The sequence below is a fragment of the Mastomys coucha genome, unplaced genomic scaffold (genome assembly GCF_008632895.1).
Source record: "Mastomys coucha isolate ucsf_1 unplaced genomic scaffold, UCSF_Mcou_1 pScaffold22, whole genome shotgun sequence".
In the NCBI taxonomy this organism is placed as follows: Eukaryota; Metazoa; Chordata; class Mammalia; order Rodentia; family Muridae; genus Mastomys; species Mastomys coucha.
The window spans coordinates 23,536,612-23,558,627 of NW_022196905.1; the positions used below are offsets into that span (position 1 = coordinate 23,536,612).

At 49.6% G+C, this 22,016-nt stretch overlaps 1 protein-coding gene and 1 pseudogene across 2 annotated transcripts; both read right to left on the minus strand.

Annotated features, from left to right (window-relative positions):
- Positions 1-126: 126 nt before the first annotated feature.
- On the minus strand, positions 127-17,171 carry Ramp3 (receptor activity modifying protein 3). 2 transcript variants are annotated; one of them, XM_031339073.1, is made up of 4 exons: positions 17,058-17,156; positions 8,829-8,909; positions 2,690-2,822; positions 127-1,138 (listed from the first exon to the last, which is right to left on the minus strand). In XM_031339073.1, the coding sequence occupies exons 1-4, from the start codon at positions 17,110-17,112 to the stop codon at positions 883-885; spliced, it is 525 nt and encodes a 174-aa protein (XP_031194933.1). In that variant the 5' UTR covers positions 17,113-17,156; the 3' UTR covers positions 127-882. The 2 variants fall into 2 exon arrangements, with proteins under 2 accessions (XP_031194933.1, XP_031194934.1); XM_031339074.1 differs by lacking the exon at positions 8,829-8,909 and having other exon boundaries at positions 17,058-17,171.
- Positions 17,172-20,646: 3,475 nt separating this feature from the next.
- On the minus strand, positions 20,647-21,440 carry LOC116069283 (annotated as a pseudogene).
- Between the last annotated feature and the right edge of the window lie 576 nt (positions 21,441-22,016).

Below are 22,016 nucleotides of genomic sequence, written 5' to 3' on the forward strand. Positions count from 1 at the left end.
GAGGTCACTAACATAGAAAATCAGGACCCGCTCCTATTGGGCTAAGTCCTCTGTGGCATTATCTGAGCTCCTGAGAGACCCACTAACTAACCCTGAGTACCCTAAAATAAAATGAGAAACGCCACATGTAAAGGAGATACTTTAATCAAAAAGAACAGGAATCAGCAGACAGAACCCTTGAGCACACTCAGCATGCCTTACTCCCAGGAATACCCCTCAAGGAAGAGGTTCATGCTCTGCCTTCAGGGTAGGTGTCTTTGAAGGGCTAACCAAGCCACAGCTCCAGCCCACACTAGGCACACAATCATGACAGATCACATAGGAGACAGGCAGGTTGGTGGGTCACATGTGGCTCCTAATGACTCCACTCCCTAGTCCCCAGGCTATCCTTCATGTCCAACAAAGGATGCGCTTGGTCTCTCAAACAAAAGAGCTTGGGATTGCACATCTTCCAGATGACCTTGCCTGCTCTCTCTGCCCAAGTGTAGCAGGGGTCAGGGTCAGGGCTAGAAATGGGTCAGGACCTGGGCTGGGGTTGAGGCTGAGCAAGACTCTGCCAAGAAATAGCTAGAGAGTAGGGAACCGAGCCTGGGGAGAGTGGGGCTCAGCAAGAGATGATTCCCACGCCTGGTACAAGAACTTGAGATTAGTCTCTTCCTTCCAGTAGCCCAAGAGAGAGCGAAGCACTAGTATGGGCAGCCTGAACCCCACCAGGCAGCAGGCTAGAGAGCAAGAGCCATGTCAGATGGTCAGGAGGACTCTGGCATAACCAGGTAGGGTTATGGCCAAAGCAGACCAGATAGAAGCAGTGTTTTCCAGCTCTCTAAGCTCTGGGCAACATTCTTCCAGCTTGCCAGGCTTGGCCTTCGATCCAGCGGACCCTCACAGCAGCCGGTCAGTGTGCTTGCTGCGCCACACCACCAGGCCAGCCATAGCCACAGTCAGCACAACAGGAACTGCGATCAATGGGATGAGTACTTCATCCGGAGGGTCTTCCCAGTGGGTCCTGTCCATGGTGCAATTGGAAAAGAACTGCCTGTGGATACCAGTAATGAAGCTCTGGGCAAGCGGGTTGGGCCAGTAGCAGCCCACGATGTTGGTCTCCATCTCGGTGCAGTTCGTAAAGCTTTCATAGTACCTGTAGAGGCAGAAAAAGTGTAGCTCTCCCAACAGCCACCCCTCACACCTGCCCTGGCCCAGGACCCGACAGACAGGTAAGAAATGGTCTGGGCTCAGTCCCACTTGGCCACCTACCAAAACTGTGGCCTTAGAAGTCACTTCCAACTGGGTCATCGGTACCTGTGACCTTTTCCTACATCTGTGGCCATCACCAGTTCCCTTGAAGCTATAAGCTCCCCAGGGCCTGTGATACCTGTTCTTCAGCAAACCTCCCCAACACCATACAGGTTTCCCCAAAAGACACGGAACCCAGAACCCACAGCCACATGGACTGTAGGGTCCTCGCCATCGGGACATGCTGAAGGCCTGAGAAAAGGGTCTGCCTGAGGCCAGGGCTAGCTTCCTCTCAACCAATTCAGTCCGCTCTCACAAGCCAGGTAGGCCTATGAGCTCCAGCCTCTGCTCTTGAAAAGTTGCCCCTCTGCTCCATCGGACCGGATACAAGACAACTGCTCATTTGAGCAAATATGGAAAATGTTCCCAGAGAACCTCTTGTGGTGGGCCTCATTTACTCTACCAGACTTTCACTGGCTCTGTAGGCTAGCCCAGGACCACAGCTACCAGGATCCAGAGTTCAGCCTGCTGTGTATAAGGATTTCCAAGTAGCCCGCTAGTCCAGGATGCAGCGAGCATCCTCTGGAGGTGGGGTCTTTCAGGCTGAGGTCACCTAAGAGGCTCTGGAGGAAACTGAGATGGATGTCTGCCCATAGCTACCAGCTCTGCCCAGGATCGCACTTCCCTAGGCCTGCTCAGATGAAGGACAAACTCAGGAGAAAGAGGATCCTGACCTAGACTCCCACAGGGTCAGGACAGGGACCCACCTCCTCCTTCCTGTGCTATTCCAGGAATGAGTGGGGACCTGCCCATTAACAGGAAGGAGCTACTTCCAACAAGTAGCTTCAAAAATGTTACTGCGATCTGAAGCATGAGACTTAGGATGAAGGGTGGGAGGGGCATAGTAGCAGGGTCCCAAGTCCTCTGTGTCCACTCTGCCAGGTAGGCACTCAACCAGATTTCCTGCTCACACTAGGTTGATTCTCCAAGCCTAAAACCACATACCTATGACCTTCACAGGGAAGAACCAGAAGCAAGGGGGCCCAGAGCCATTGTCCACACTCTGAGCCCACTCTGAGCTTCAATCCTGATGCAGCCCTGGAGATGACCAGGTTCTCAGGGTATCTGGGACAGGGAGTCATAAAGACCCCAGGAAAAACCTTTTGCTTCAAAGGCCCCCTCATCTCCATGTGCGTTGAGAGGCATGTGCTGTGACCTGCCATGTTTCCCAAGAACTGCCCACAACTGTACTCACAGCTCCCTGTGGCTAAGCCAAATGACCCCAGGTGCCCTGTGGCCCAGAGCAGTGTGTAGGCAGAGCTGGGTGGGGACTATGGGAAGGCTGTGGGTGAGTGTGCCCAGGACCATGAGCAGAAGTATGGGAGGGGCCAAGGGACGGGGCTAAGCGTGTGCTAGCAGCACAATGGCTAAGTGCCATGACCAGCCGGGCACTCACACAATGAACTCGGACAGGTTGCACCACTTCCAGACAGCCACCTTCTGCATCATTTCAGCGAAGGCTTTCCCACAGCGAGGCAACCTCTCCAGCATTCCTGTCTCATTGCAGCCGCATACTTGGGCACACTCACCTAGAAGGGACAACAGTGAGAGGGGGATGTCCAGGGAACTCTGAGGAGCACAGCCCCCACCCCTTGCTTATGTAAGCACACCCCCTCCCACTGATAGGCCATCACTAGCCAGCGTTCACCCTCAACCCTGTCTGAGGTAAAACAAGTATGCTCCACTTGACCACAGCAGTGACCCAAGGAGAGAACGCCACAGGGAGGCCCTGGGTCAGAGTCAGCTGGAGCAGGCAGAGATCCTGGGCATATCCAGGAGTCCCCAACTCAATCCAGTGGCTCGCGGTGCCAGCACCAGTCCTGAGAAAGGATCTGAGCTGGAACAGACCTCCCAGCCCTGACATAACCTGCTTGGATTCAGGGGGCCTGAGGCCGAGGCCCCACGGGGACTCATGTTCACAGCAATGAGAAAGATCATGGAGTCCTCAGGCCCGACATTGCTTGTCACCCAGGATTTCAACATACTACCCCCTCTACCTCACACCTTCGTTCTACATACATTTCCTAGTGGGGACCGGGAATGCCTTCCTTCCCACCACCCAAGGCCATCTTGCTCTCCAGAGCTCAGTCCATGCACGGCCATCCTGCTTGCAGCTGGCATAACTACTTCCTATGCTGCTCCCATCAAGTAGCCAATGGAAACAGCTCTGTGTGGCTCGGCGGATGGATGTACAGATCTCCACCAACTCTGTCCTCGTGTGTACAACCCTGCTGTGTCTTGAAGAGAGTGTGGGAGGGGTGGGAGGTTTATAGCCTACTATCTATGTCTAGATGTGTGTATCCGTGTGTGTGTCCCTGTGTGTTTGTCTCTGTGTGTCCGTGTGTGCACGTGCATGTGAGTGTGTTGTGTTGGGGAGGTATAGAGCCCTGCTGTCTACATCCTGGGATGTGGTGTATGGCCCAGTTCTTTGTATCCTAGGAGCCAGTGAAGGGCTGGAGGAAACTGGAGAGAAGTTCATGCTTGGAATGGGATAGACTTAGCCACACCAATTATGAGCTCAGCCTCAGTATTCCCATCTCTAAGCAAGGTAAATGTCCACAGGCTCTTGAGTTGTGCCCACAGCAGCCATGTTTAAGTTTTATGGCAGGTGGTGGCAAACGCTTGCTCGATTCCCTCACTTAGCATAACCTTGTGGGATGAATGGATACATGTATACTCTGAGAGCACAGTCAAGCTCACACTGGGTACTGAGAGCTGCTAATTAAAACACCTAAAGGAAACAGTGGGTTCAGACCTAAACAGATCCTGATGCAGTGAGCCACCAGATTTCAGATGGGAGGCCACAGAGAGAAGCCCCAAGAGGTCAGAGAGTCACAGACAAAAACCTGAGACCAGCCCACCCTGACTATGACAGGAAGCCTGGGAACCAGGCTCAGGCCAGGATCTGTGACTCACCTTGTGGATGGCCTCAGACCACATAGTCTCCTTCTATCTAGGGATAGATGAGTGACTGACAAGGGACAGATGAATGGTAAGGGACAAGGACAGATGAGGGACAAGGACAGATAAGTGGATGACAAGGGACAGATGACGGGCAAGGGATAGATGAGGGACAAGGACAGATAAGGAACAAGGGACATATGATTGACAAGAGACAGATGAGGGGCAAGGACAGGTAAGGGACAAGGGACAGATGAATGACAAGAGTGAATTTTCAGAGCAAGCAGGGGCAAGGCCGTCAGGTGTCCACCTTGGCATTCACCTGGTAAAGGGCCATGCCACATGCCTTCCTCTGCCCCACAGGGAACATGAGAGACCCATACCTCTTGGAAGCCAGAGAACAGGACACAAAAGGACCTCCCAGCTGCCCTGAAGCTGAATGCTCACACTCAGAATGCCTTCTTCCTTCTGTGCCTGTCCAAACCTAGACCTCCGAACCCAGCTGAGCACATTGGGTGTCATCAGGGCTCAAGGGAGAGGTAGGACAGACAGGACCTAATGTGTGCTCCCTCTCCTCTCCCCTCTGAGCACTCCAAAGCCCCCAGGAACCTGTAACAATAGAACAGGGCTCTGCATTGGACCTTCCTCACACATGAAAGACAGTGGGGCAGAGGATGATCACATTTCTCCAGGACAGTCCCCTAGAACCAGGTATCAGTGGCCCATCTCTCCCAAAGCAGCAATCCCCAGCCTCCTGATCCCTTCCCTGGTTTCTTATACCTTCACACTTGCCTGTCCACCTGCACACTGAGGGCCTAGCTCACCTGAGAATTCAAAATATCACCCCGCAGGGCCTGGCCCCTGTCCGTCCCTGTGTTCTCTTTTAAACAGAACAGCCACACACTTGGTGTGCTGCCGTCCCTTATCCAGCTGTAGCACAGGTCTGGTCCCACCAAGTCTGCACATAAACTTGGAGGTCTGCCCTCACCACAAAGCATCTCACCCACAAGTGTAAACAATGTCGAGGCTTTCTTTTTATCTTGTGCGTTTGGGCATTTTGCCTGCATTTGTGGCCTCTGTACCATGTGTGTACAGTGCCCAGAGAGGCTGGATGAGTATCAGAACTGCTGGGACTGGAGGCACAGAGTGCGAGCCACCATGTGGCTACCAGGAACTGGACACAGAACATCCGTGAGAGCAGCCAGCGCTCTGAACTGCCGAGCCATCTCTCCAGCCCCCTCCCTTGGAGGTTTAGCAAAGACCCTGAGCATGTGTGTGGAGAAATGTGCTGGGTACTTAGAAGGAATGGAAAAAGGAATTAGCCCCTAATTTCAGGTGACCTGCCATCTTGGAAGCAGGAAGGAAACACAAGGATCCAAGCTCTGAAAGGAAAGAAACTTAGCCCAGGGTGTTAGATGGGGCAAGCCTGCCGACCGGAAAATCTGACCTCCAGGGTGTGTTCTTGCTGTGCAGACAGGCAACCACTGTCACAAGACCCATGCTCTGGACAACGGCAGTAGGAGAAGGGACAGCCAGAGCTGCTTCTAGGCCACAGTAGGGCCTGGTGCAAAAACTGAGGGCTTTAGGAATAGGTGGGCTCTGACAGGGTTATCCGGGTCAATGTGAGTTGTCCAGGGGGCAGACAGCTTAGAGCAACAAGAAGATAAGTCCAGGCATCCAAAGCTCTAAGGTAAATACTAAGCATGGCCAGAAGGCAAGAAAATAGCACCAGCCAGTGAAGGGAATGGTTATCTCTGGCCTCACAGAAGTTCCAGGGGCCTCTGACACCCACCACACAAACCCTACCTAAAGTCATACAGCTTGGAGCAAGGAATTATAAATCCAAAGGAACACTGTGCCATCAATTGATTTTTGCCTTCAAAGTATCAGCCCAGCCTAGACATGCCATGGGCAGATGAAGCCCAGGATGAAGTACAGTGCAAAGTCTTCAGGACACAGACCCTCTGTAGGAAATGAGCCAGAAAGAGCTGCAGCCTTGGCAGGCTGGGAGTGACTCCATCTGGGCTCTGGCCAAGGTAAGGGAAGCCCCGGGTACAAAATGACCTGTGTGTTTATAGTTTAGACTCACACGAACTCAATCTATCCATAGAAACCCCGAGTTACATCCTGTAGAAGGTGATCTCAGGCAGGCATCCCAGAGCAGAGGCAGAGCTAGGCCCTCTCTGAGAAGGTGCACCATGATGGCAGCCCTCATTAGACTTACATGGTCCCTCATCCAAGGAAGCCGGATGTCCCCACAGTTAGCCTCAGTGCAAAGAGCCACCAAGAAGATCAGCACACGCCCAAGAGAGAACACGGGCTGGAAAGAGAGCTTGGTGGGCAAGGCCCTTGCATGAAGACCTGAGTTGGCATCACCAGAACCCCCATAAAAAGCTAAGCAGGCATGGCAGCCACCTGTAACCCCAAAACTGAAGAGGCAAGGGCAGCAGGTTCCCAGCTACACTAGCTGGGACTGAAACGTTCTGGCTTCAGTGATAGACTCGCCTCAGTAAGTAAAGCAGAGAGTGATCAAGGACCTTGGGACTCCATATACACGTGCACATGTACACACACATACTTACATACATACAAATGCACATACAAACACATACATGTACACATGTGTGCAGAGAGAGAGGGGAGAGAGAGAGAGAGGGGAGAGAGAGAGAGAGAGAGAGAGAGAGAGAGAGAGAGAGAGAGAGAGAGAGAGAGAGAGAGAGAGAGAGAGAACGTTCAGGAAAATCTTTACATCTTGGAGCAGTGAGTCCATAACACTGAGCCACAAACTGGTCCCTCTTGCCCCACCCCGGTTACAGAGACTCTACCCCAGTCAACCTCAAAGGGGAAGGATCCTCCTTTCAACATCAGCTCCCAGTCTATGCCTACAGTTTTCCTCTGTGAGGAACAGATCCATCTCTTTCCCTGAGCCGTATACTGTAGGAACTCTGTCCATTTTGAGCAATGGGTCCAGACAGACTCCTTCCCCACCCAGTCCTCACTTCTGCAAATATCTACGCACAAGCATGACCAGGCAGTAATATTGGTTCACCACTGAGCTTGCAGGTCAGGAAGAGGCTGTACAGTGAGAGAAGAAAACCAAGGATGCCAGGAGCTACAGTCCCCTTGCCAATGTCTGCTCTGAGGTCAGAGAGGCTTCTTGGGTAGAATCAAGTCACTGTGACAGCTCAGTATCCAGGAGAGTAACACTGAGACCCCCGTAAGGGCACAGAAATCTCCATAGTTGTGGCAGTGGTGACGGGTTACAATGTGGAACAGAGCAGAGGTCCATACCAGAGGTGTCCAAAAGAACAGAGCTCCGTTGATGAGCCATTAAGGTTGAGGAGGTTAGCAAAAAGAGAGCCATTGAGATGGCTCAGGGGGTACAGGCACTAGTCACCAAGCCAACAACCTAAGCTCAGTTTCCAAGATCCGTGTGGTAGAGACAGAGAACTGACTTCTGCAAGTTTTCTTCTTCCCTCCAGACATGTATCCCCTGGAGGGAAGCAAAATATGTTGAAGTCCTGGCTCCAAGCAAAAAATAGGATCTTTGCAGAGGTTTTCATTCAACTTATAATGAGTCCACTTGGGTGGGCTCCAGTTCATGTGAGCAGTATTCTCACAAAAAGAGACACTGGCTCACAGGGACAAACACACAGAGGGGAAGTGATGTGAGATCCCGTGGAATCACACTGAGAGAAGTCAGTCATATGAAGGCGGAGTCAGAGGTCAGAATAGCGCCATCACCTCGGGGCCACCAGAAGCCAGGCAGAGGCAATAAAAGAACATGTCCCCATCGGGGTTAGAACTGTTAAGAGAAACCCCCACTGTGTCTGGTCACTTGGTTTCTGATTCTCAGTGACAGCTACAGGGCACAATTAAAGATATAAATGACTGAAATTCACTCAAGAAGGAATGGGAACTTTGAAAAGAATCACAGTATGTAGTGGGACTGAGTAACTAAAACCTTCTATAAAAATAACCCCAGGCCCAGAAGGCTGAACTGGCAAATTCCACCAAGTGTCTAAAGAATCAACAGAAATCATTCACATCTCTTCAGATAACAGAACAGGAAATCCGGACTTCTCTGCTTTCTTACTCATCCTGTGAGGTCATTTTTATCTTGGAGCCAAAGTCATTCCTAAGAAGAAAGTGATAACTCTTAGGCATATAGATGAAAAAAAAAAAAAAAAAACCACTAAACACCAGCCATGCGAGTTCAACAACATCAAAAACGAATACACACCATGGCCAAGGGGAGTCTTCCTAAAAATGCAAAGATTGTTCAGCATACAGAAACCAGTGTAGTGTACCATGCAGAAGGGAGAATGAGGGGACCGTGCAGCTCAGAAAAAGCATTTGAAAAATACACACACACACACACACACACACACACACACACACACAATCTGAAAGAGAATGCAACATCCTTAATACATTCAAGGCTATGTAGGAAAATCTCAGAGTTAATACCACCCTCAGGGTTAAAAGGCTGAAATATTCTCTCCTGAGACCTGGAAAAGACAAGGATGCCTGCTTTTAGCACTTCTATTCAACCCAGAGCTGGAGATTCAAACCACAGCAGTTGGCAGGAAAGAAACAAAAGATCCAAATTGGAAAGGAAGACCAGATATTACCTGAACTTTGAAAGCGATGGTCTTCCATGCACATAGCTCCAAAGGAGCCACACAAGCACTGAAAGCATGACTCTACAAGCTCTAAAAAGAAACAGAGACAAATCAAGACATGACCGATGTTATACTGAGCTGGAGAGATGGCTCAGTGGCCAGGAGCACTGGCTGCTTTTACAGAGGTAACCATCTGTAACCCCAGGTCCTGGAGATCCACACACCCTTTCCTGGCCTTTCTGGGAGTCAGACATGCATAATGTGGTGCACATACATACACACATACAGGCAAAACACTCATACATATAAAAATAATAAGTCTTTTTAAAGTATTAATAAACATCCAAAAATAAAAGAAATAAATTTGATAATAATATAGTAAAAAAGAATTAAATTCTTGGTATTCAATTTACCAATTGTGATAGTTTGCATATGCTAGGCCCAAGGAATGGCACTATTAGAAAGTGTGGCCCTGTTGGAGTAGATGTGGCCTTGTTGGAATAGGTGTGTCACTGTGGGTGAGTATGGGACCCTAATCCTAGCTGCCTGGAAGTCAGTATTCTGCCAGCAGCCTTCAGATGAAGATGTAGAACTCTCAGCTCTGCCTGCACCATGCTTGCCTAGATGCTACCATGCTCATGCTACAATGAACTAAACCTCTGAACCTGTAAGTCAGCTCTAACTAAATGTTGTTGTTCTTATAATGTTGCCTTGGTCATGGTATCTGTTCACAGCAGTAAAACCCTAACTAAGACACCAATCAAGGTCAAAATCTGTACTCTGAAAACTATAAAACCTAGATCTATATACATGGAAAGTTAGCCCATGTTCATCAATTGACATATTTAATACTAGGATGTCAATACTGTCGTGGTTACTACTGACTTCAACTTGACAAGTTCTAGACTCATCTCTTAGAAAGCCTCTGACACACTTGTGATGGATTTTCTTGATTCTGTTAATTGAAACAAGAACACCCATCTTAGATATGGGCAGCACCTTCAGATAGGAGACCAGATATAAAAAAGAAAATCCTAGGGGGGAGCCCTTTGCCTGCTTTCTTTTGCTTCCCACTGGCTGAGTTTTCTGTCGTATCACTGTTGTCACTGCGTCCGCCACCCTTTGCTACCATCAGAACTCAGATTCTTCAGCCTTTAACATGAACTGAAAACCAATGGCTCTCCAGCAATCATCCACTGCCAGATTGGGAGTGCCAGGGTGTCTAACCTCACAGATGGAGCATCTGCCGGGTTCTCAGCATCTTCAGTATGATGTCATCAACCGTTGGAGTGCCCAGTCCTTATCCTACTGCCAGTCTAATAAAACCTCTATTTAGTATTTATTCATCCAATCAGCTTCATTCCTCTCGAGAACCCTAAGTCTATAAAGATCACACAAGTCCCCTGGAGTAACTAATAAACTGACCTTAACGTTCAGCCAAGTGGCAGTTAGGGGTGGCTGGGCATTGGCTAGAATCTCAGTACTTGGAAGGCCAGCCTGAAGACCAGTTCCAAACCTCAGACCATCAGCACCAATGGGTTCTTTGGTCTTTTTTTTTTAAGCAAGTGACTGGAGATATGACTCAACACCTCAACAGGTAGAATCACATGCTGCTCTTGCAGAGGACTGGAGCTCAGTTCTCAGCACCTAGCTCTGGCAGCTCATGACTGCCCGTAACTCCAGCTCCAGGGAGTCCAGTGGCCTCGTCAGGCACCTGCACACACACACACACACACACACACACACACACACACATACATTTATACAATTTTAGAAATAAGATAAATCTTTTTTAACTTTTTTTTTTTTTTTTGGTTTTTTGAGACAAGGTTTCTCTATGTCGTCCTGGCTGTTCTGGAACTCACTCTGTAGACCAGGCTTCTTTTTTAATTTTTTTAAAAAAGCATCACAGGGACATGTGCCTATACGCCCAGAATTGGGGATGTGGACGCAGGAAGATTCCCTCAGCGTTGGCAGCCAGTCAGTCTCAGAGAGAGAAGCAACCAAGAGAGACACTCAACATTAACCTCTGACCTCCATATGGACCTGTGAGCACACAGCAAAGAGGGGCAGGGTAATGTAGGAAAGGGACGATGGCTCAGCTGGCAGAGCATCTGTCATGCAAACATGAGAATCTGATTTTGAATCCTCAGCACCCACTAAAGCCTGGCATGGGAAGCCAGGTGAAATGACACATGTCTTTGATCCCAGCACTTGGGAGATCTGTGAGTTCAAGGACAACCTGGACTACATAATGAGTTCCAGGACAGCCGGAGCTATATACAAGGAGCCTATCTCAAAGAACAAATGAAGGGAAAAAAGGAAGAAACAAAGTGGGGGGTATGGTCTTATGCACCTGTGACCCTGGCACAACAGCTGGGAAAGGTGAGTTTCTGGCTATTGCTGGCCAATCAGTCTAACCAAGACAGAGTAGAGAGCTGAAGAGATGGCTTAGTAGTGAAAAGCACTGGCTGTTCTTCCAGAGGACCTGGGTTCAATTCCCAATACCCACATGGTAGCTCACAATCCACCATAATTCCTGTTCCAGAAGTTCTATTGGACAAGGGATACTTTGCAACAAAATGTATCTCCAGAGATAAAGAAGACCTTTAACAAGCACTGTGGTTGAATTTTGTCAACTTGACACAAGCCAAGGTCACCTGGGAAGAGGAAATGTCTCCATCAGATTGATGTCCAAGCAAGTGGGGGGGGGCATTTTCTTGATTGATGTGGGAGGGCTCAGCCCACTGTGGACGATGCCAACCCTGGGCAGGAGGTGGTCCTGCCCATAAGAAAGCAAGCTGAGCAAGCGGCCAGTAGGCAGCATCCTTCCATGGTCTCTGCCTCAGTTCCCGCCTCCAGATTCCTGCCTTGAGGTCTTGCCTTGACTTCCCCTCATGATAGGGACAAGTATATAAACCCTTCTCACCCGGAATGCTTTTTGGTCAGAGTGTTTGATCACAGCAACAGAAGCCGAGCTAAGACACAATAAAGGCTCAATTCAACAAGAGGATTCAGCAGTCCGAAGCATTATCTTTCTACCAATAGCATCAAGATGCACATACCAAAACTGAAGAGGGGCAGGAATCTGATGCTTTTCTCTTAATAATTTAAAGAAGAAATAGGCCGGGCGGTGGTGGCGCATGCTTTAATCCCAGCACTTGGGAAGCAGAGGCAGGAGATTTCTGAGTTTGAGGCCAGCCTGGTCTACAGAGTGAGTTCCAGGACAGCCAGGGCTACACAGAGAAACCCTGTCTCGGAAAACCAAAAATAAATAAATAATAAAATAAAATAAAATAAAATAAAATAAAAATAAAGAGGAAATAGATTTATATAAAGATTTTATTTTATTTTTCCTTATGGTCATGTGAAATGTCTATATGAGCATATGCTACATGTGTTTAGGTGCCCTCAGCGGCCAGGTCTTGGATCCTCTAAAGCCAATCTCCAGGGATTTTTGAGCTGCTCCCATGTGAGAGCTGAGAGTGTAATTCAGGTCCTCTAGAGGAGCAAGAAGCTCTCTGAATTTTTAACTTCTGAGCCATCTCTCTGGCCCCAGAAACAGAATTTGAAAAAATAAATAAATCAAGATTTAGAAAATTCTGATGTTTTCATAGATGGGTATGAAAACAACCTCCTTTGAGATCTGAGCCAGGTGATGGTGGCACACACCTTTAATACAAACACTCCAGAAACAGAAGAAAGCTGAGCTCTGTGAATTTGAGGCCAGCCTGGTCTACAGAGCAAGTTCTAGGAAAACCAAGACTACACAGAGAAACCCTGTCTAAATAAAAGGCAAAAGAAAAAAGAAAGACTGTTGACCCCTGGGACCCAGTTTCCTAGTCCCTGCTGCCACAGACTCCGCTGCTCCCAGCCTCAGTCGCCCTCAGGGCCCCAAGGCTGCAGACTGCTCCCCCACATGGCTGTCTTCTCTGTGCATCTCTGGGTGCTGACGCCAAGTTCTACTTTAACCTACCTCTAGGCTCTGAAGTACTTCAAAGGGAAAAATTACACAAGGTGTCCTAGTTTGCTGGTCTGTTGCTGTGGTAATCGCCATCCAAAACCAACTTAGAGGGGGAAACGGTTCAATTTAGCTCACTGGTTCATCATCGGGGAGGGGATGGCCGGAAGGAAGCTGGAGGCAGAAACCATGGAGGAAAGCTGCTCATGGCTTGCTTCCGCTGCTGGCTAGCAGCCTCGCTCATACAACCCAGGCCCACTTACCCAAGGGTAGTACAGCTCATCATGGGCTAGAGCCTCCTACATCAATTGGCAATCAGAACAGGTCAGTCTGATGGAAGCCCACTCAAAAGCATAAAATCTAAGAGTTCTAAGCCCAATCCTTCTAGATAGTTCTATCTCTGAGGGTAACACATGAAATAGAACAGGACAGTTGACTGAGCGGCACACTAAACCCACCCAGGCCACAGCTTGGGCCTACTGAATGGGTGAGATGTGGACTGGAGGGTCCCTGTTTGTTAAAATCCCTAAAGTGTCTACTGTAATACACACAGCAGGCTAAAAAATGAACAAGAGAGAATGCATGTACATTCCGGTGTGCAGGCCTCATGCAGAGCTCATTCTCCACCAATATACTTAGATCAGACTTTATCCTCTGATAAACCCCAGAAGACGCGCCATCTACAGGTCTGAGGACCATGATGCAGGTGTAAGGCGTAAGTCAGCAGAGAGCAACAGCCCTGCCCAATCACTTAGGCCTTGACACACTTGACCACTGAGCCTCAATGTCTCGGGGCCAAGGGCCCGTTCCCCACTTCAGTGCCCAACTCCTCACCTTCCTCTCTCAGTCAGTCTCAAGAAAGCATCATTCTTCTTGCTCACTCCAGTTACATGGCCATTAGGAAGGCCAAGCCCCTGAAGTAAAGTTGCTTACCCATGACCAAACACAGAGTGAGCATCTGAGCTAGGGGCATCTAAGGTGCCAGCTGTCCCCTGCTCAGCAGCACTTGCCACACCTGATAGGACAGAGGTGGAAAGGAGGCCCTGGTTCATGCTGGGATAGTCCCTTAGGGACTGTATGCAGGCAGATGACGGTGAAGACACACTACGTTCCTTTCTCCCACAGGCCTCCTTGTTCCATAAACATGCTGCATCTCCCCACTCTGGGCTCTGAAAGTCACTCGATGCTTACCATCTCTTCATTCCCAGATCTGGTCTTGTCAGTCCCTGCTGGGATCCTCTCAGTACCCTAGCATAGGTACTGACCTCCACCTAACATCTGAACAGATGTCAGTCAGGTAAGCCCCACCAGTCACACACTCTGGTGACCCACAGTTCCACTCTCACCCTCCTAGACCTGGGCCTAAAACAGCCCCCTCGGCCTGCCCTGCAGGCCAGCTGCCAGACCCCCAAGGCTTCCTCTCCTCTCCCCCTCTCCCACCTCCTTTTCTATTCTGCCCCTTGATCATCTTCCCTCTCCCTCTTTGTTTTTTTTCTCTTCACCCTGGACATCAGAAAGAATAAGAAACATAGGAGGCAGATGAAAGATGTCAGATTTCCTCCCCTCCATCACACACACACACACACACACACACACACACACACACACACACTGTCTGGTCAAAACAGACCTGTTCAGCCCTTCTTCTATGACTTTACCACCCTCAGTCAAGTGAACCCAACAACCAAAGAACAAGGGGTGGGGAGTCTCTCACCACACATCTGCCTCCCAGCTCTGCCTTAAATCCCTGTGTACCCCATTTTTCACATTCTCCAGTGTTTCAAATGTGCCCCAGAAGCTTTATATACCCCAGAACTTCCATGTGCCCTAGAAATTCCACACCACCAAAACCTCTGTGTGCCCTACAACCGTCTGTGCCCCCATAATGTTCACATGCTCCAGAATCTACATACACCCCACATGCCCCGGATCTCTGAAAAAATCCCAGTATCTCCAAGTAGCCCCAGAATTACTGTGAACGCTAGAATCTTTGCCTGTTGCCGGAAGCTGTGTTTACCCCTGAACCCCTCAGGGCGTGACACAGCAAGAGTCTGTCCCATGCAGATGTGAGGTGCCATCAAGGACTGAGTGCTACCTTCAAGCAGACCTGCTGACTTCCCTGCCCTGATCAGGAGTGTTTCAAAAATGTCCTGGGCCCACCCTAGACAGGTACAGGGTCACAGGCAGTGCCCTCCCAGGGGACCCCAATCTGTCACCATTTCAGATGCATACGAAGCTAAAAGGGCTTCCAGCACCACCCCAAAACCCACCCAAAATAACAGCAATCTTGAGTAAAGACCCTGACCGCTGGGACGCCATGAAAGTGGGTCACCACCACCCAAGCTACTGGCTGATCTGTAAAGTTCTCAGGAACTGAATCAAAGTAGAAACCCATTCTGGATGGTTCCGTTCCGAAACAAAGAACACTCAGCCCTGTGTGCCTTTTGTCTCAGTGACTTCCAGATGCCGAGAGATGATAAACAGCCGGACAGATGCATTTCCTAGAGAACGGCCCTTTGTCGTTAGTCATCTGGAAATGAAACTGGGTGTTTTCATCTTCTGTGGAAATGAGTACAACCTCATTTGGGGTGCTCTGGGGTGCAAAGGCCATGGGTGGCTGGCCTTGGGGGCTGTGGTCTCTAGGCTGTTCTGTACCCTGTGCCTACATTCAGGGCAGTCCTCTCCCTTCACCTGAATTCCCATGTGGGAAATGGGCCAAATGATCTCCAAGGCAGCTCCAGTACTAAAATGGAGTATGTTTAACAAACATAGTCTCCAGCATTGCTTGCCACTTACTCAGCTCAAGATGAGTGTGACAGACGACACAGTGGCAGAGCACATTACTATAACTTGTGATAAAAATTGGGGCACCATGTTCACATTCACAGATGCACACACACGCATACACACACATGCGTGCACACACAGATCCCGGAGGTGCTCTCACTCACGGTAGTAAGAACACATGTACCAGGAACATCTTCTGCTTTTCCATGAGTGTTTTGGCTCCACAGCAGAGTGAGTGGCCCAAACTCAACTGACTCAAGCCAGTTAACACAGCAGCACTCCACAGCTGCACTCATGTTGTAATAGGGAAACTGAGGCTAAGAGCCAATAGGTGGATACCTGCTGGACTCCTCACCACAGGGCCCTGAGTAGCTTCCGAGTATCCCTGTAGAGTACTTTAGAATTTCACAGAAGCCCCACAGGTCCAGACCTTTATTGTTTGGAAACGATGGCTCTCCTGTCCCCACTCCCAGACAGCATCCCAAGGTCATCAACACTGAGAAAGACACTGCAAACAGGTCCAACTGCATCTTACAGCCAAGGAGAGTGAACAGAAGAGTAAGGAAGACATCCTAAGGGACTCAGGTGCTGTGGCCCTAGAGGACAGAGCCCCGCTCCCCAGCCCCTCCTGTCAACACCTTCCCTCCCAGTTCTGGCCAGGCACTGCTCTGCCCAGCAAGCTCTCTCCCATCAAACCCTCCCACAGGCACACACATGCACACGCATGCCCACACAGGCACACAGACACAATCATGCACACTCAGAGGCACAGATACATGCATACACGTGTGTACACAAGCATATACACATACGTGTGCGTGTGTCGCATATACAAATACACATACATGTATCCTCTTGTTTATCCTTGGGTAACTTCTTCAGTAAGATATTTCTTTTTTTTCTTTCATAGTATTTCTTTTTTAATATTTTTATTCTTTGAAATTTTTATATATGTATACAACGTATTTTTGAGCATATTCACTCCTACTCCACCCCACCCCCGCCCCATTAAGCTCCCTCAGGCTCCCTTAATATGTCTCCCTTCTAACTTTATGCCCTTCATACCCCTTTCAAAACAAGCTTAATATTTATCCCATTTCTATCTTGTGAGAGCAATGCTTCTCCCTGAGTCCATTTTCTCACTGGAAAAGGATTCTAGCCACCTGCACCTGTGTGCCATGTACCCATGGCAGGATGGGAAGCTCACTACCTCACCAAAGACCCTTCCCTAGACTTCAGGACATCGCAGTCCCGCAGAGAACCCTGTGCATCTCTTGCAGCCCAAAGCCTTTTCCCTCGGCTCCTCTAAGGTTGGAGGAGTTATGAAGACCCTCCACAAAACCTGCAGGATGCGCTGGAGCGTGCCTGCGTCCTTTCCAAACTCTAGTAAAAAGGAGAGCGCAGTCTAGGCTCGACGCGGGAAGGAGAGAGTCCACGTGGGTCCCAAGGCCCCGAGGAGATAGAGTGCCCCGACCCAAATGTCTTCTTACCACAAAGCAGCAGCAACAGAGGGAGAAGGTGCAGCCGCCTTGCTGGGGTCTCCATGGCCAACGAAGATGCACCCGGCTTGCAGCAACACGCAGAGGTAAGAGGCATGGGGCGGGGCCAGGGCGGGGCCTCGGAGAGCCCCAACCTAGCCACGCCCCCACCCCACCCCTGACTCTCTTGGTTGCCTAGAATTCTCAGCTTTTCTCTGGAGGGGCAGGTGGTGGGGACAGGAGGTGGGGCTGGAGGTCGCGTTGGGATCTGGACTGGAACAGAGGAAGGGGAAGTGCTGTCAGGTGGGAGAGCCAATCCAGCGTGGCGGGACTAGGAAAGGGGTCTGACCGGAAGACTGCAGTTTTGGCTGGGGATGAACTGGATACAGACCTTAGCGTCAAACTGGGAAGCCAGCTGGGGAAATGAAGGGAAGTAGTACAGGTTGATAGAGGGGAGCAAGGCAGAAGACAGACAAGAGGTTGAACTCGAAGAAATCCGGGGCTCATCTTTGCAGGTTCCTGTGGGACCCCTATAAGACAGGCACATACATTTAAGCAGAGACAAGTGTGAGAGCCCTGTCTCCAAGGGACAGAGAAGGACATGAAATGGGTTGCTGAGCAGATGGAAGATGGGGAGTGCATCCTACCAGACTAAGGCAGTGGGGAGGGGAGCTTAGGTGTGCACACATGCAAACACAAATGGCTAAGTCTGAAGCAAACTGAGGGCAAGCAGGTCAGTGAGTGGGTTCTTCAAGGACCTGGCTTCTGGAAGTGTCAAGTAGGAAGAAGAGAAAAGGCCTCAATTTCTCCCACCATAGGTCACTTATCCAAAATGGACACCTTCCTGTTCCGAATGTTAGGACCACTCCTCAGAAAGAGAAAAGCAGAACACTTTGTCCTCTGAAGCTTATTGTCCCTCCAGAGAGCACATGCTGGTCTGAGAGCACTCCTGTCTCCCACACCCCATCACTCAGCCCAGCTAGCCTTTCATGACCTAGAAAGGCTTAGCCTTTCATGACCTAGAAAGGCTCACTACAACTTTCTGTGAATTTTCTCAGAGAAAATTCAGGTCGAAGCAAGAATTGATTCAAGGGAGAGAGTGTTTGAAATTTTAAAAACAAAAACTAACAAGCAAATTAACAAACAAAAACCTGTGGCTAATTTAGGGCTGAAGAGATGTCACAGTGGTTAAGGGCACTTACAGAGGACCTGGCTTTGGTCCCCACAGGTAGTGGAGGTAGCTCATGGTCATCTGTAACTCCAGCTCCATAGGACCCAGTTCATTCTGGCCCCTGAGGGTGCCGCATACAATTGTGCACACCCATACACATAAACTCAATAAATCTTAAAGACTAAAAAAAATAGCATTTTTAAAAGCCAGCTAGCAGAGAAAGCCTAGGAAGACTGGGCTTGCTACAACAACAACAAAGCCGAGCCTTCACCTTCCTTCTCAGCCCATGGCCTCCCAGCGACAGGGTCTACTACTACAGGTTGTGAGAAGGGACAGTGCCAAAGAGAGGTCAGTGACACAACCACCATTCAGCCTTCCTGACGTAGGGGCCACTTGTCCTTCCCATTCTTCTCCCTCCCAGTCCCATGTCCTGGCTAGGCTGCATATGTGGCCCATCTGCACAGAACTGTCTCCTCCACTCGGAATCACCTGGTCCTCCCTCCCTACCTGTCCAGCTCCTGCTCTCTAGTCTACATAATGCCCAGAGACTGACCTCTAGAGCCCCAGCAGTGTCAAGCAAGCTACCCAGGCCAGCGTGAGCCAGAGACAGTCAGAGCCAGGCTGCTTTTGGCAGTCTGCCCACAGAGATCCTGTGACCATAAGGATACAGAACTGGGAGACGGAATTTCCTCTCAGAAGACAGCAACCGCTGTGGAGAAGCATCTGGGGACATGCCAGGGGATCCATGGTTGTCACAGACTCCCATTGTTCTTCCACAGTATCCTGACCCCCATCCTGAACCAGGCATCTCTGATGGCCGTGACCCCTCAGATTCAGCAGCAGTCAGTCTTGAAGAGGCCTAGGCTAAGACTTAATAACTTGGAGCCCTCATTTTCTCGCTCAGCACTTGGTAGGGCTGGCATAGGGAAAATACCCAAGCTGTATATGGCATCCCTAGGGTACAGAGCTTACCTGATGGTCCAGATCCAATAGGAACATGGTTAAGTGTAGGGCTTAACCTTGCCCACACTCTAAGGCAGGACAAATTCCCCTGCCCTGGGGTTTTTGCAGGTGAGGTGATGAATGCACTAGAGATAAAGAGGGGTTGTCTTGGCAGAAGAGCAGGCTTGGGGAGGTGAAGGATGGGGGCTGGAGCAAGACCCCTTGGCTGGTGCCTAAAGTCAGAATGTCCATGGGCTGAATACCCTGTACGTGTCAGGAATACTGGCCATCTGCAGCATCAATGAGCTCTGGAACATTAGGCAAGGAACTCCTGGAGCCACCCTGGGACAGGAGTTCCCACAGTGGCTACTGCATTCCTCATACACCTCTCAGCCCCCCAGTGAGGTCACCAAGGAGTCCAGCTGTTGACCCTAGCTGTTTCCATCTACTACAGGAATGGCCACTCCTCCCATACATGTGTGCATGTATTTATATCCTCGGAGTCATTAGGCTGAGCCCTCCTGTGCCTGCATCTTGTGCTCTAGGGTTCTCTTACCCACTATCATTCACAAGCCTTTAGACCAACTTCCCAATTCAAGTCACTGTGGCCAGTCAACTAATCTTCCTCTTAAATGTTTGAGGATGTTCTCCTCCACACTCAACTTCTCTCTCTTTTTTTTTTAATCACACATCACTCCTTTATTATACTGATCTGGAAAGAGACTTAATTGTTTTCTGAACCCACACAGTAGGGTCAAGCAGCTGGAACATGATTCAGACAGTGAAAAACAAAAACTTGGACATGATCAAGGGGCACTTCACCTCTATAAAACAAGGCAAGGGATCCAAACACAGCAAGAGGAACAAGGGGATAAACAAGGAATTTATCCCATCTAATACGAGGAATGGCTTGTTTTCTGGTGACCACAAGGGACTGTTTCAACTAGCAACCTCAGAGTTTTCTGTGCTGATATATGTATATATACTTTATTTTTGTAAAAGTAAATGTAACACATAGACTTGACAAGATTAATCCCAACCTTCTAGGGCCAGCAGCTCCTTTAGGGTCAGAGAGAAAGTAGGGTTAAAATCACCATGAGGTTACTTTCACTCTCCACTGGAATGACTATGCCCCAGTTACCTAACTGCAGGAAGAGTGCAGGACAGGCTCCAGGGACAAAACTGGACGGCAGCTTCTCCTCACTGGTCATACCACAGCACAGTTCTCCCTGACTTCTTCCTAAGCAGACCCTCAGTAAACAAAAAACTAAAAAACTACAATTACTATCTCTCAACTCTCCTGGCACAGGGAGCCATCCCTGGATGTGTACCAAGAACCTGCACCCACAAAGGTGTTACTCTGACTAGATTCTAAAATGAAGATGGGAGCCACAGGTCCTCATCTCCAGCTTAAACCTAAGATCCTAAAGACGTAGTCAGTGTGGCAGGTGCTAGGGAGGGTGCAGGAGGCAGGAGCAGGCAGGGAGAGCGTTGGGGTAGGAGTCTGCCTCCTCGCCTTCACTTCTTCACCTTGCCCTGAGCAGCCACAGCTTCCATGGCTTTGCGAACGGTCTCCTCATCTCCCAGGAACTGCATGGGCTTGATGAGCTTCAAGTTCTTGTCCAATTCATAGACAATGGGAATGCCCGTGGGCAGGTTCAGCTCCATGATGGCCTGAGAGACCCTCCAGATGCTTGACGATGCCCCAAAGGCTGTTGCCGTGAGCAGCAATCAAGATCCTTTTCCCTTCCTTGATCTGGGGACAAGTTCTTCATTCCAAAAGGGCAGTGCTCTGGCAATAGTGTCTTCGGGCTCTCACAGGAGGGGAGCTGGTCCTCAGTAAGGTCTGCGTACCTGCGATCCTTGCTGATGTTGTTGTAGAAGGGATGGTCAGGCTCTATGGGAGGCGGTGGAACATCGTAAGATCATCTCCAGATCTTTACCTGTGCCTCACTATGCCTAGCAGCAGTTTCTGCTTTACTGAGACCTATTAGACCCCCCATAGTGTCGCTCACTGAGGCGCCAAGTCCGGACCACTGGCAACCACATCTGGTCAGTGTCATCCAGGACTGTCCAGAGGGTCCGGATTGCTCTCTTCTGCACAGAGGTGAAGCAGATGTTAAATTCATAGCCAGCATCTCCCAACGCCTGCCCGCTGCGCTTAGCCTCCTTGTGGCCGGCCCAACTCAGGTCGGTGTGGCATCATACCAGCCGCTGAAGCGGTTCTCCAGGTTCCAGGCACTCTCACCATGCCGCATCAGGACCAGTTTGTAAACAGCCATGGCGACGGGCAGAAGATCCACACTCAGCTTCTAAGAGGACACTGTGATCAGATAGCACCCCATTTCCACCTGACAGAAAAGCACAGCATCTTGCCAGGCCCTCTCCCTGAATTGGACACTTTGCCATATAGCTGCACACACAGGCACATGTGCATGCACACACACACACACATACACACACATGCACACTTACACAGTGCACGTATAGCACACATATATGTACACATAATATAATACATACATATACAATACACATATACATGTACATATAATACACACAAGCACACGCATACAGTACACATACACATCATGCACACACACACATACAAGACACATATACAAATCACACACAGGTATACTAACGACACATATCACACCACACACACAGACATACACACACACACTGCACACATACTCAAGGAGCATCAGAGATTTCAGTTTCTTCTCCCATCTGCCTCAGACTACCTCAGAGACATTACTGATGATTTGGCGCCCTCTGCCGGAATACCATTTAAATAACTCAGCCTCTTGTATATGAGGCTGGTCTTGAGACACACATGCAAAAGGGAGAATTAC

Coding starts and splice junctions, on each gene's coding strand:
- Ramp3 (XM_031339073.1), bottom strand. CDS start 17,112: ATGGAGACCCCAGCAAGGCGGCTGCACCTTCTCCCTCTGTTGCTGCTG. Junction 2,823..8,828: donor CCATCGCTTTCAAAGTTCAG/GTAATATCTGGT, acceptor TGTCCCTTCTAG/GTGAGTGTGCCCAAGTATGC. Junction 1,139..2,689: donor AACCTGTCCGAGTTCATTGT/GTGAGTGCCCGG, acceptor CTGCCTCTACAG/GTACTATGAAAGCTTTACGA.